The sequence below is a fragment of the Stegostoma tigrinum genome, chromosome 23, assembly GCF_030684315.1.
Source record: "Stegostoma tigrinum isolate sSteTig4 chromosome 23, sSteTig4.hap1, whole genome shotgun sequence".
Lineage (NCBI taxonomy): Eukaryota > Metazoa > Chordata > Chondrichthyes > Orectolobiformes > Stegostomatidae > Stegostoma > Stegostoma tigrinum.
Genome location: NC_081376.1, coordinates 33,757,210 through 33,771,476, shown reverse-complemented (window position 1 = coordinate 33,771,476; position 14,267 = coordinate 33,757,210). Strand labels below are relative to the sequence as shown.

General features: G+C 39.8%; 1 protein-coding gene across 4 annotated transcripts; it reads left to right on the top strand.

Moving 5' to 3' along the window:
- Positions 1 to 36: 36 nt before the first annotated feature.
- LOC125462101 (serine/threonine-protein kinase 19-like) lies at positions 37 to 13,932 on the top strand. 4 transcript variants are annotated; one of them, XM_048551651.2, is made up of 7 exons: positions 37 to 100; positions 2,621 to 2,737; positions 3,943 to 4,088; positions 4,769 to 5,004; positions 6,094 to 6,191; positions 12,157 to 12,304; positions 13,172 to 13,932. In XM_048551651.2, the coding sequence occupies exons 2-7, from the start codon at positions 2,623 to 2,625 to the stop codon at positions 13,215 to 13,217; spliced, it is 789 nt and encodes a 262-aa protein (XP_048407608.1). In that variant the 5' UTR covers positions 37 to 100; positions 2,621 to 2,622; the 3' UTR covers positions 13,218 to 13,932. The 4 variants fall into 4 exon arrangements, with proteins under 4 accessions (XP_048407608.1, XP_048407610.1, XP_048407611.1 ...); XM_048551653.2 differs by having other exon boundaries at positions 42 to 106; XM_048551654.2 differs by having other exon boundaries at positions 46 to 690; positions 3,982 to 4,088.
- Positions 13,933 to 14,267: the final 335 nt, after the last annotated feature.

Below are 14,267 nucleotides of genomic sequence, written 5' to 3'. Positions count from 1 at the left end.
GGTGCAAACGTCAGATCTCTGCGCCGTTGTTTGTGCGTCGCGGAGTGATTACGAAGAGGTTGTTAGGGAAGGACCGAGAGGCTGCGGTTCCTAAGTGAAGGTAGAGGTGACTGGCTCACGCAGCTTTGTTGTTGGGATGTGCTCTCCACACTTGACTATTTCATCGCACTTCTAATTGGTCTTCTACAATCTTCTCTAAACTGGCGGACATACAAAATATTAGTGATAATGGGAATTGCAGATGCTGGAGAATCCAAGATAATGAAATGTGAGGCTGGATGAACACAGCAGGCCCATCCCCCTCTCTGATGAAGGGTCTAGGCCCGAAACGTCAGCTTTTGTGCTCCTGAGATGCTGCTAGGCCTGCTGTGTTCATCCAGCCTCACATTTCATTATCTGACATACAAAATATTGTAGCTTCTGTCCTTTTAGCCCGCAGTAACTCTCCAAACGTACTCCTTTGTCAACCTCCTGTGTTCGCTCAGCTGCGCTGACTCCGGCTGGTGAAGAGATTCAAAACTCTCACTCCTCATTTCTGATCTTTTTTCACGGCCTCGCACACTCAGTCATTTACTGCCTTAATATTAATTGTGGTCACTGTCGCCCCCTCCCTTTTGGAAGCTTTGGCCATTTTTGTTGATGAAGTCGAGAACAGGGGGCCTGGTGGAACCCAAACTGAGTCGGCTATTGGTGAGCAATGCTGCTTCATAACTCTGTCAAAGATACTTCCTGTTGATTTACTTGAGATAGGGTGTTAGATGGGATGCTAATGGGGGTACGCAGCTTTTGAACAGGACAAATTTTCAAATGTTTTGATGGCTAGCTCTCCTTAAATTTGCAATCATCTTACTGATTCGGAGTATGTAATTTGTTATTCTTGTTAATGAGATGTTGTTATTATAAATTGTATGATCCATCCTTGTCCAAATAGAGCTTGCATTTAATTATGTTTCTTATTGCAGCGTCTGAATTAGAATGTTGTCAGTTCAAGTCCTACCTCAGAAATTTGGAGCATACCAGCCAGGCTGATACTTCCAATGTAGTATGAGTACTGAGGGTGGGTAACGCTGTCAGAAGTCCTGCCTTTTGGATGAGAATATTAAATTGGGCCAGTGGGTTGAGGAATGGCAGGTGAAATTTAATTTTGATAAATGTGATGTGTTGCATTTTGGTCAGACAAACCAGGGCAGCGCTTACATAGTTAATGATAGGATACTGAGACATGTTTTCGAACAGAGAGATCTAGGGATGCAGGTATATAGTTCCTTGAAAGTGGCATCATAGATAGATACTGCAGAGAAGAAGGTGCTTGGCATGCTTGCCTTCAATGTTCAGTGCATTGAGTACAGGAGTTGGGATGTCTGGTGAAGGCTGTACAAGACATTGCTAAGACATATTTGGGGTATTGTGTACAATTCTGGTTGCCCTGCTGTAGGAATGATGTTGTTGAACTGGAAAGGATGCGAAAAGGTTTTCAATGATGTTATCAAGACTGGAGGTTTTGAGTTATAAGAAGGGATTGGATAGGCTGGGACTTTTTTACCCCTGGACTGTAAGAGGCTGAGGATTGACCTTTTATAGAGGTTTATAAAATCATGAGGGGTATAGATAAGGTGAATAGCCAAGGTCTTTTTCCCAGGGAAGGGGAGTCCAAAACTGTAGGACATAGGTTTAAGGTGAGAGGGGAAAGATTTAAAAGGGACCTGAGAGGCAATGTTTCACACTTGGTGGGGGTTATGTGTGTGTGTGTATGGAACGAGCATCCAGAGGAAGTGGTAGAAGTGAATACAATTACAACATTTGAAGACTCATTTGGACAGGTACATTGATAGGAAGTTTTGAGGGATATGGGCCAAATATGGGAAAATAGGACTAGTCAATTTAGGAAACATGGTTAGCATGGGTGAACTGTGCCTAAGGCTCTTTTTTTCATGCTATATGACTCTAAGCAAAATCATATCTGGTCTCAGGCAAATGTAAACGATTCTTTGATACTTATTTTGAAAACAAGAAAGGAAGCTCTCCTGGCATCCCAACCCATATTTGAACCTCATCCAACATTGCTTAAAAAATGAATATCTAGTCATTTCACCATTGTTGTTTGTGGGATATTGCTGTGTGGAAATTGACTGTTCTGCTTCCCTCATTATCAGAAGTGTTTCCTTGGTTGTAACGCACCTTCAAATATCTTGAGGTCGTGAAAGATGCTAAATAAACACAGGTTAAGGAAATGGCTCAAGTCTTTTTTTCAAGCTGGTTTGATTGTATCCATTCTGTCAAGCCCCCTCAATATATCTTAACTTCAGGAAGATCACTTCTGAAATCCAGAGAAAATGGGCCGTTCTAATTGCTTCCTGATGGGGCAGTCCCCTCCTCTCGGGTGTCTCAGCTTCCAGAGGTTTTCTGCATGGGGAGCTAATTTTATTGTGAATCTATGCTAAAGCCTTTGTATAAATTGGGTATTGTAGCTAACTGGTTGTGCTGGATGAGTAAATTAGCATATGATATTTATAGATGTTAAAGTGAACCATGTTCCTGTATTTTGAAATTAACATTATTGTACAGTAAAATATGAGCCATCATGTTTTAATTGTTATGCGTTTCCACTTTCTATTTGTAGTAATGAATCGGAAGAGAAACTTGATACCAGATGTTTTCCGGCAGGTTAAGAAGCAAAAAATTGGATTAACGGAAGAATTTAAATTATTAGATAAGAATGGAGCCCAAGAATTTGAAGGTATCAATATTGATTTCCAAATAATACAATTGGAAAATATATTCTTCTACTTCTTTGTTGCCACAAACCTCCATCTCCCAGTGTAACGATTTCAGAAATTTTGCTCCAGCTTATAATTCTCTTTCAGACTTTGTCCCATCTGATCTCTGCAGCCAGTTGGAGCCCTAAACCCACTTAAACCCTCCACTTGCCCGATTCTTTTATTTTAGGATTTTAAAATGTATTTTTGATAGACATTCAAGCATCAGCAATTGTAACCTCCACTTCAACGCCAGGCTAAATACTGATGGAGATAATCTGTTTCATGATTTCACCTCAACCTGTGCTCCATCAGTTTTAAATTTCTCACTTGCTGCACAGAAGAACATAAGAAATAGGACCAGGTGTGTAGGCCATCTTATGTTTTCAACCTGTTCTGCTGTTCAGTACAATTTATGGCAGTTTTCTGCCCTCTTCACATATCCTTTGGTTTCTTTATTGGCCAAAGATCTATCAATTTCATTTGAATTCCAAATTCAATCAAGAATTTCAAAGATTCACTACCTGAGAGAAAAGATCTCTCATCAGCCCAGTCTTAAGTGGCCAACCCTGTATTCTGAGGCATGAACTCCTAGTTCTAGATTCTGCAGCCAGGGTTAACAACCTTTGTGTCCACTCTGAACATGCTTTCTGTTTCAATGAGATCACTTCTGAACTCCTGAGAAAATGGTTCATTCTAATCGGCCCTTCCTGATGGGACACCCCCTTTCTCTGAGGATCTCTCAACTTTCAGAATTGGGGAGCTAGTTTCTTTTTGAATCCATGCTAAAGGCTTTATTTAAATTGGGTATAGGAGCTGACCGGTTATGCTGAACCAGTGAGCTAGAGGCTATAAGTTTATTTCCCACTATGACAGCTTTGACAGTCTTGAACATATTAAAGAGTTCAAACAAAACACAACCATTTGTGGGGGGGAAAAAAATGCAAATTATAGTAATAAGTAGCTTATTCCTGACTAGATATTACTGCTAAATGTCAAGTTTTTATTTAATCCAGATTTTATTATTGTAATCGAAAGAAAGCCCTTGATAATCAGCCCGCTTTATTTACAAAATGCACACAGATTTGTTTCAGTTTAGGTTCCTGCCATTGTATAATTATTTTTGCTGTTTGGAAAGACGTTCAAATCCAAAACATTAGAATCCTTCCTTACTTTTTCTGAATAGGAATGCCAAACGATACTAAGTCTGCGCTGGTTTTTTTAGCATCCTTGTTTCCTCGGAAGTTATTTGATGATTCTCTTCCACCTATCGTTCTAAAACACCAACTTTACAGCATTGTTAAAGACAAAACCACAGTTGATCGTCAGCTGGTAAGTCCCATTACCGTATCAAGCTACTATAGATGTGTTGCTGACATTTTTCAGGAACTGATTGAGAGGTTGAGTTTGAGATGCATGAATAAGGATCAATAATGTAATCACTCATATTTTGAGGGAATATTGGCACCGTCCTGTATTGGAGAGACAGATGTTTGTAATGATTGAGACACACCACTCCATACCAAGCACGGCGCAGGGCAAGAAGGCAAGCCTCCGTGAAGTGATGCAGCTAGGATACCAACTAAGCTCACATCATTCTGCGACGCACTCGGGCCAGCTGGTGGACTGAGTGAGCCTACCCCATCATGGTTGATAAGTTGCTTTGTAACCATTTGAATTCCTTGTTCAGTAAAAATAGAAAATTCTGGAAACATTTTTAACAGTCAGACAGTATCTGTTAGAGACAGACACACAGCTATCATTTTGGGTAAATTTCCTTCTGTATTTCCTCATGACTGTGCCATCATGGATTATGTGCTCAAGTCACTTGAGCGAGATGTGAATCTACAATCTGTTGACTCTGAGTCAAGCATGCTTTCTACGGAAACAAGGTTGATACTGTAACTAATTATAATCACTTACTCACTAAATGTTTAGAATCTCGGGGTATTGACATTTATCTAAATTGACAGTTAATGATCTTATTGTCTTCATTCATATATGTTGATCAGAATGAACTGAAGGATCTGGGACATGTTCGTATTTTCCAATTTGGATTTGACGCAGATGTGTTCGGCATTGTGTTTACTGAAGATTACAAAAGTAAGGTTTTGGCTGCAACAGCAACGAAAGAGACTGCCTCAACAGTGCAAAGGTTTCTGGACACTGTGTTGAACTCGTGTACAGATATTGGTTTCAACAAAGATAAAATGCTGAAGGAGTTTTCATTTCATGACCAAGAAATAACGTAGGTACATATGATGGTGATAATAAGGAATAGCACATTAAAGAATTGCATCTTCTTGCAGGAAAGCAGCAGGACATTCAACATCACAAACCTATTCTGTGATTTTAATTAGCACACTATGACAGATTTTTATGACTTGAATGACCACTTAAATATATTTAAAAGAAAGCACTTCAAAAAGGTTTATTTAAAGTCTCGAAGAGAAGTCACTGACTTGAAACAGTGTTGCTGCTGGATCTGCTGAGTATTGCTACTTTTTCTGCTTTATATTTACTCATTGTTTTTATTAAATGTTGAGATATTTGCTCACTGATAGGAAATCAGTGATTTTTTAAAAAATACTAAAGTAGAAATCTGAATGTTCTTCAGTTTTTGATTCAGATTTTTTTTCTGTATAATTTGAAGAAACAAATTTAGATGCCAGTTAACCTTTGTATATTAGCAGTGTTTAGAAAATGCCAATTAAGAACTTTGCAGAAAAGGCTGTTATAGCATTTGAATTACTGTAGAACCAGGCTCCAGGTGAAAGACACACTCAAGTTAATTACTTAAGTTTGTTTTGCCAAATGGATTCCCTTTTTTATTCATTTAAGTGAAAAGGATAAGATCAAATGTGTTAAATTGTCACCAATGTACTGCATCATAATATGCTTGTGGCAGTACTTTACTGTGTCTCTGAGCTCTCTTGCTTTTGATTAATTACTTCGAAATGGGATGGTTGTTATATAGACAGATTAAGCAGCCACTTGGCACTGAGGCAGCATCGAGAAGAATGATCTGTTGTTAGTGTTTACTGAGGGGTTGTATTGACCAGAATGTTTGTAAGAACTTCCTAGTCTTCTTCAAATGGTATGATGTGTTATTTTATGCCCACTTTAGTTCTGGAAAACAGGACCTTTTTCTTTAATGTCTAACTTCCTTTCATGTTATTATGGAGACAATATACTTTATAAAATCATCTTCAGATTTGCAAATGCCAATGGAATAGCTATAATCTCCATTGTATGTACAGAGGCTGTTCCTTAAGGTTAGCTCATTTGGCGACCTACATTCATTTTAAAAGTACTTTTGTTTTTACTTTGTTAACAGACAACTGGTGAATGCAGGACTTCTTACAGTACGAGATGTTGGAAGTTGGTGGCTTGCTATTCCAGGAGCTGGCCGATTTGTGAAATATTTTGTAAATGGTGAGTTCCATGCATTTGAAACGTGACTGTTGCGGATCAGCTCAAACAACTTTGAATTCAGTCAGAAAGCTGCAGGTTGATTCAGTGATAATGGGAACTGCAGATGCTGGAGAATCCAAGATAATAAAATGTGAGGCTGGATGAACACAGCAGGCCCGCGATACGTCAGCTTTTGTGCTCCTGCGATGCCGCTGGGCCTGCTGTGTTCATCCAGCCTCACATTTTATTATCTTATGCAGGTTGATTTCTGTTTGGGTCTGAGATATAGCTCAATGTTTTAATGACTAAAAGTGAAGTTATTAACCTTGGCTCAGTGCTAGCATGTTTAGCTGTGGCTCAGAAGCCGGACACTTGTGCAAGTAATCTAGGCTGACTCTTCAGCTCGGTGCTGAGGGATTGTGGTTGTATGTTTCAGATGTGATGTAAAACTAGTAGGAATGACATAGTGGGGTGGCGGAATCCTAAGTACTAGAGTAAATAGAAAGACAGATGAGGATGATTTTAAATCTGAAAAGAACAAGTTAATTGCAAAAGACAGACAAGAGCAAGTCAGAGAGCAAAGTAAAAACTCTGAAGAATTAAACTGCATTTATTTCAAAGCAAGGGGTCTTACAGGTAAAGCTGATGAACTCGGACATTTTTGGGAGCTTGGGATTGGGATGCAATAGCGTTTACAGAAACCTGGACAGGATTGGCAGCTGAGTGGTCTGGGTTTCAGATACTTTAGGAAGGATATAAAGAATATTTGAAAGAAGAAATAAATAAAGAATGAACTTCTTGATGGGATTGTACCAAGGTTCCTCATAGAGTCAGGGAGGAAAGTAAAGAACAAATATGTAGAGAGATTTCCAATAATATGTAAGGCTAATATGCTTATAATAATAGCTGATTTTAATTTTCCAAACATTGACTGGGACTATCATATTGGTGAAGGTTTGGTTGGTGACGAATTTGTTAAATGTGTTCAAGAAATGTTTCTTTATCAATATGTAAATGTTCCTACTAGAGAAGGAGCAAAACTTGACCTTCTCTTGGGTAATAAGGCAAGCAACTGAATCAATAGTAGCGGAATACTTTGGGGCTAGTGATCAATATTCTATTTGTTTTAAAATAGTTATGGAAAGAGATAAGGCTGTAAGGTTTTAAAGTAGATTTGTATCTCTGGTAGTGGATGTTGTGGTTGATTGTCTGGCTCACCGAGCTGGTTCATTGTTCCGCAGATGTTTTGTTACTTGCTGGGTAACATCAGTAAGGCCTCCAGTGAAGCACTGACAAATGCTACATTGGACAACCAGGAAGGAAATTTAACTGCAAGGGTACACAAACATCAATTGGCAACAAAAGGACATGACCAATACTCAATCATCTCTACACATGGATAAGGAGAACCACTAATTCGATTGGGACAAGCACAGCAGAGACAAGCATTGGAATTCCTAGAAGCCTGGTACTCCGCTAAGAAAGCCATCAATAAACACACAGATATACATTCCATTGTGAAGGAAAACCGGAAGTGAGGTAATCTAGCCCAACGGACATCAGAGTTCAAATAACAGGCAGGAAAACACAGCAGCGCTTCATCGGAGGCTGCACTGATGATGTTACCCAGCAGAGTAATGAAACATCTGCAGAACAACGAACCAGCTCGGCGAGCCAACCGGCCACAAAAGATAGGGCTTCTGTAAAAGTTAAAGTTTTTTTTAATTGGAGTAAGGCAAATTTTCATGGTATATGACAAGAATTTTGAAAAATTATTTGGATTAGATTCTTGACAGGTAATGGGAGTCTTTCAGAAGTGTGGTGTTGAGATTTCAGAATCATTGTTCCTGTTAGTGTGAAAGATAAATCTGGTAGGATTAGAGAATGAAGGATGAATAAATTTATTGACTTTCTGGTCAAGAATAAAAAAAAAGTTGTATATTTAAATAAAGACAAGTGGATTTAAATGAATCTTCTAAACAGTATAAAAGAGTGTAGGGGTATTCTAAAGAGGGAGATCAGGAAGGCAAAGAGAAGATATGACAGCACCTTGGCAAATAAATTGAGGATAATCCAGGTAGATTCTACAAGTACATTAAGAGCTAGAGAGAGAGAGTAGGGCCACTTTAAAGATTTAATAAGGCATCTTTTTGTTGAACTTCAGGAGATGGGAGAGATATTAAATGAATATTTTGCATCAGTTTTTATGGTGGAAGAAGAAATGGAACCTAGAGAACTCGGAAGTAAATTTTTTTTATAAACAGATCGCATTACAGAGGAGGAAGTGCTGGAAGCCTTATAAAACAAAAAGGTGGATAAATCTTTGAGACCTAATCGAGTGTATCCCAGGACTCTGTGGGAAGTTCGGGAGGAAATTGCAGGTTCCCTTGCAGAGATATTTGCATCATCTGTAACTGTGGCTGAGGTGCCAGGTGACTGGGAAGTGACTAATGTTGTGTCTTTGTTTAAGAAGGGATTCCGGGAGAAGCCTGGGAACTATAGACTTGTGAATCTGACTGCAGTCATGAGTGCAATGTTAGAGGTGATTCTGAAAGATTGGATTAGTATGCATTTGGACAGGCAAGGAATGATGAGAGAGATACAGTGTGGTTTTCTGCGACGGAATTCGTATCTCTTGAACGTGTTTGAGTTTCTTAGAAACATACAAGCAGGAGGAGGCCAGTTGGCCCATCGAGCCTGCTGTGCCATTCTTCACTATCATGGTTGATCATCCAACTCAATATCCTTATCCTGCTTTCTCCCCAGAACCTTTGATCCCATTTGCACCAAGTGCTATCTCTAGTTGCCTTGTGAATACATTCAGTATTTTGGCATCAACTACTTCGTGTGGTAATGAACTCCACAGGCTCACCACGCTTTGGGTGAAGAAATGTTTCCTCATCTCTGTCCTAGGTTGTCTACCCTGAATCCTTACAATGTGACCCCTGGTTCTGGACACAACCACCATCAGGAAGATCCTCCTTGCATCTACCCTGTCCAGTCCTGTTAGAATTTTATATGTCTCTGAGATCCCCCACCCCACCCCCGTTCATCTGAACTCTAGCAAAAACAATCCCAACCTAGTCAAAGATAACACTGTGGAGCTGGAGGAACACAACAGGCCAGGCAGCATCAGAGGAGCAGGAAATTTGACGTTTCAGGTCGGGACCCTTCTTCAGAAATGGGAAAGGGGGAAGGGAGCTCAGAAATAAATAGGGAGAGGAGGTGTGGGGCTGGGGATAGTAGGTGGGATGGTGGTGGGGATTGGTCAGAGAGGTGGGAGAGAAGATGGACAGGTTGTGTCAGATCAAGGAGGTGGGGATGAGAGGGAGGGTTTGTCATGGGATGAGACCGGGGTGGGAAATTTTGAAACTGGTAAAATCCACATTTAAGCCATTGGGCTGTCGGCTCCTAAGGTGGAATATGAGGTGTATGTAGAGGTTGTTGTGATGAGGGCCAAATTGGGATGGCCTGAATGTAGTTTGGCGTCCACAGGGGATGATCTGATTCCATCGGCAGGTATTGAGACAAGAGATGTGGCTGTAGTACCTGGTTTGCCTCAGTCTATGTTCGAAGAGTTTCAGGGCCAAAGAGATTACCAGAGGGTTGCAGTGGGAGAGAGATCCACTGAGGTCTTTCTGGAGGGACGAGGATAACCTCTTCAAGGTGAGCATCCCTAGGACAGGCTTTGCAGTGGGGTTGTAACTCATTCAGAGATAGTAAGAACTGCTGATGCTGGACTCAGAGACAGCACATGTGGAGCTGGAGGAACACAGGCCAGGCAGCTTCAGAGGAGCAGGAAAGCTAAGCTGACGTTTCGGGTCGGGACCCTTCTTCAGAAATGGGGGAGGGGGGAGGAATCTTACTTTTTTGAGGAAATTACCAAGAATATTGAAGTCAGCATGGTAGGCATTGTTCACTTGGACTTTAGTAAAGCCTTTGACAAGGTTCCACATGGTAGACTAATTAGTAGAGTTAGATCTCATGGGATTCTGGATGAGCTTGCCAATTGGATACAAAATTGACTTAATGGCAGGAGACAAAGGGTGGCGGTGGAGGAGGATTGTTTTTCACACTAGAGGCCCAAGACCAGTGTTCCCCAGGGATCAGTGCTGGGCCTACTTTTGTTAGCCAATTATATAAGTGATTGATTCCAAGGAGAATATAGATGGCATGGTTAGTAAGTTTGTGGATAACGCCATGATTGATGGTATAGTGGACAATGATGAAGGTTATCTAAGATTAAGAGATCTTGATCAATTGGGTCAATGGGCTGAAGAGCAGCAGATGGAGTTCAATTTGGATAAATGTGAGGTGTTACATTTTGATAAAAGAAACAAAGGCAGGCCTTATGCAATTAAAAGTAGGGCCTTGGCTGGTATTCTCGAACAGAGACACCTAGGGGTTCGGGTACATAATTCTTTGAAGTTTATGTCATGTATAGCAGTGGGGTTTGAGAAGGTATTTAGCACACTTGCCTTCATTGCTCAAACTGTTTGAGTAGAAGAGTTAGGATATTTATATTGAGTTTGTAACAGGACGTTGATGAGACCTCTTCTAGAGTACTGTGTCCAGTTCTTGTCATCCTGTTATAGGAAGGATATTATTAAGCTGGAGAGGGTCCAGAAGAGATTTACCAGGATGTTGCCGAATATGAAAGGTTTGTGTTATAGGGAGAAGCTAAATAGGCTGGAACATTTTTCACTGGAGTGTAGGAGGATGAGGGGTGACCTTTTATGCATGTTTATAAAATCAGGATGGGTGTAGATAGGTGGATGGCAAGTGTCTTTTTCCTTGGGTGGGAGATTTCAAGACTACGGGGCATATTTTTAATGTGAGAGGAGAAAATTTTAAAAAGACCTGAGGGGCAATTTTTTTTTCTTACAATGTGGTTCATGTGTGGAATGAATGTCTGGAGGAAATGGTGGATGCAGGTATAGTTAAAACATTTAAAAGACATTTAGGTAAGTACACTAATAAGAAATGTTTGGAGGGATGTGAGCCAAGAGTGTTGGGCATGTGGAATGCACTGCTGGCAGTGGTAGTGGAGTCAGATACATTACAGACTTTTAAATGATTCTTGGATAGGCAATGGAGAATAGTGAAATGTAGGGTAGGTTGATTTTAGTAGGATAATAGGTCAGCACAGCATTGTGGGCTGAGCGGTCTATACTATGCTGTACTGTTCTATGTTTTGAACACAGGCAGGGAGAGTAGTTTTGGATAATGGATGGCATGGACTGGTTGGACCGAAGGGTATGTTTCTGTGCTGTATGACTGACATTATGACTGTAGGAATATAAAAGATTGTATGGCACTATTCAGTCAAAAGCAGGAGAGTTCTTTTGTTGTCCTGACTGATATTTAGCCATCAAACCATATCACGGAAATAGAGTATCACATTTCCTGTTAATAGGACTTTACCACGTTCAAATTGAGTTATTTACAAAACGACAACTGGTAATTTTTCAAAGTACATTTGTTGATTGTCCTGAAACCCTGAAAAGTGTTTTATTATTTAAGAAAGGTATTTCAGAAAAATGCGACAGATGTTTCAAAACTCACTCTAATACTGTGACGGTGCAGTGACAGTGTGGAATTGCTTTGGTATGGCGTTTCAATACAGAATGGTCGAATCCAGTTTTGCTGTAGTACACTCCCAGTCTTGTACCAGTGATTTTCTCGCATCTGACATTATAGGAACTGCAGGTCCTGGAGAATCTGAGATAACAAGGTATAGATAATAAAGTGTGAAGCTGGATGAACACAGCAGGCCAAGCAGCTTCTCGGGAGCACAAAAGCTGACGTTTTGGGCCTAGACCCATCATCAGAGAGTTGGATGAACACAGCAGGCCAAGCAGCATCTTACGAGCAAGAAAGCTGATGTTTCGGGCCTTTTCTTGCATCTGTCTGCTTTTGGATGTTGTTTTAACAGTTAACAGTCACCAGTTAAAAGATAAACCCTTGCATTGGTTACACTTCACAGGTCGCAAAGCTGTTCTTCGCATGATACGGAAATCTAAATACAATGAGGTTTTGCAGTCTGACTTAGAAGCACGTAAAGTGACGTCCACTGTGAAGTTAGGGATCCAGTATCATGTCCATGACATCGTTGGAGCAGAGTTGGTGAAATGGTGAAGTAGCCTTTTTTTTGCTTAATTCAATCAGCATAATCTATGGGGAATTATCTACTACTTAGCAGGGATCTGTTGTTAAGTTTTGATGAAATGTGCAATGCATAGACAGGAAAGCTAGGTTGGCTTCGATTCCTGTCTGAGATCAGGTGATGTTCTCGAATTAGCAACATCAACATTTTAAATTGGGAGGAAGTAAATTAGCCAAATTATGGTCTGGGAGCAGCAGCTGCCAATCAATTAGGAATGTTTTTTCTGACTGCCATCCTGTGATCTCTGATAAATTAGTGTGTAAACACTAGACAAGGATATGATTGGAGCGCTGCCATGATCTTTAGTTTTTTTTTGCTGCTCCACTTTGCAAATTGCTGTTATACCAGTAACTGATGGGGAGAATGCATGAACCTCATGCAAGGTTCTGTTTGCACAGCAAGAGAAAACAATGTGAATAAAGTTGCACATACCTGCTGTGAGAAAATCGCTCTCTGCTCCCATTAGTTAGGGGAGGGGTGATGACTTAAATGATGTGATCTAAGCAGAAATCATCATTTTAGGAAAACAGAAGGATTATAAAGAATTTAAATACCTTTTTCAGGTCTTTCAAAGTGGTTTAAACATGTGTTTCATTTGTCATTGATGCCATAAACTTTAGACCACAAAGTGGCCTTTGTTCCATTGCAGTATTGCAGGCTGTCTGAAAAAGTTAGTTACAATTGTCATGTCCTTTCTTAATTTTACAGTGGTTCATATTTTTCCCTCTTATTCTGAACTGATGAATTGAAAACATTGACTTTCTATTTCATGTTATGATTGGAATGTGAGGGTTGTAGGAGTTGTATTTTATACATTTTCTGCTTTTCTTTTCAGCATTCCAACAACTACTGGAACTTTGCTGCGCTTGAATGAATCCTGATCCACAGACTCTACTGCAAATCAACCAATGGACCAAGTTTGATCTGAATATTATTACTGCTAGAGGATGCTGGGATAAAGGAGCAATTTGAAAATAGGCAGGGGAAAAAGGATATGGACATTTTAAAAAAAAAAGTTCAACATTTTGCTGAAAAATCTGATACTATGAGACTAAATATTTTGGCTATTCACTTGCCAAGCCTGTGATGCAAGACTAAACATTAACATTTGTATTTAAAAATATATATTGATTATTATCAGTTAAATTTGACTTAGTTCAAGTTTAGCTTAGTTAAGTGGAATGAATTTCCCAATGTATGATGAGCATATTGGATCATCATGTGGGAAGCTCAGATTACAGTGCGACAAAATGAATGAGTTGTACATTCAATAGATTCTTGGGTTAACTGAGACTTTAATCTGGATCATTTCAAATACTAAAATGGAGCGTTAAATCCATTACTTAACATTTTAATTACTTGAAGCAAGACTACAAGTCGTCGAGCCATTTTGTCAAAAGAAAGTAGAGACCCAATGGTTAAGTTTAGAATTTGGTTTTCACTTAATTTCCAAGTAAATTTATCTATGCAAACTTATGATATATTCAAGAATGACCACAAAGCAGAGAAATCTGTCATTAACTGCAAATGTTGTGAACTTGGACCCCAAATGGAAATGTGGCATCTGGTTGATTAAAATCAACATTATCAAATGAATAGCATCTGTAAGCAGCCTTGTGAATCATGCTGTGACTTCGTATTGTGTAGAATACTTTATGGATCTATTTATTTATGTTAAACAATTGGTTGAACCATCTTCTGCCAGGTTTAGGTAGTCCCATTATTGAGTCCCGCTGCTGTCTGCGAACATTGTTCACTATTGCAGGATCATCCTGGAAAACAATCTTTTCTTTTCTTACACGGGATGTGAGCATTGCTGGCAAGGCCAGCATTTGTTGCCTAATCCTGACTGCCCCGAACAGAGTGGCTTGCTAGGCATTTTGAGAGGGCACTTAAGAGTCAACTGCATTGCTGTGCATCTAGAGTCATAT

Excerpts from the sequence above, each read along its gene's own strand:
- LOC125462101 (XM_048551651.2), top strand. The coding sequence starts at position 2,623 with ATGAATCGGAAGAGAAACTTGATACCAGATGTTTTCCGGCAGGTTAAG. Across the intron at positions 6,192-12,156 it reads TGTGAAATATTTTGTAAATG|GTCGCAAAGCTGTTCTTCGC; the intron begins GTGAGTTCCATG and ends TACACTTCACAG. Across the intron at positions 12,305-13,171 it reads GGAGCAGAGTTGGTGAAATG|CATTCCAACAACTACTGGAA; the intron begins GTGAAGTAGCCT and ends TTTTCTTTTCAG.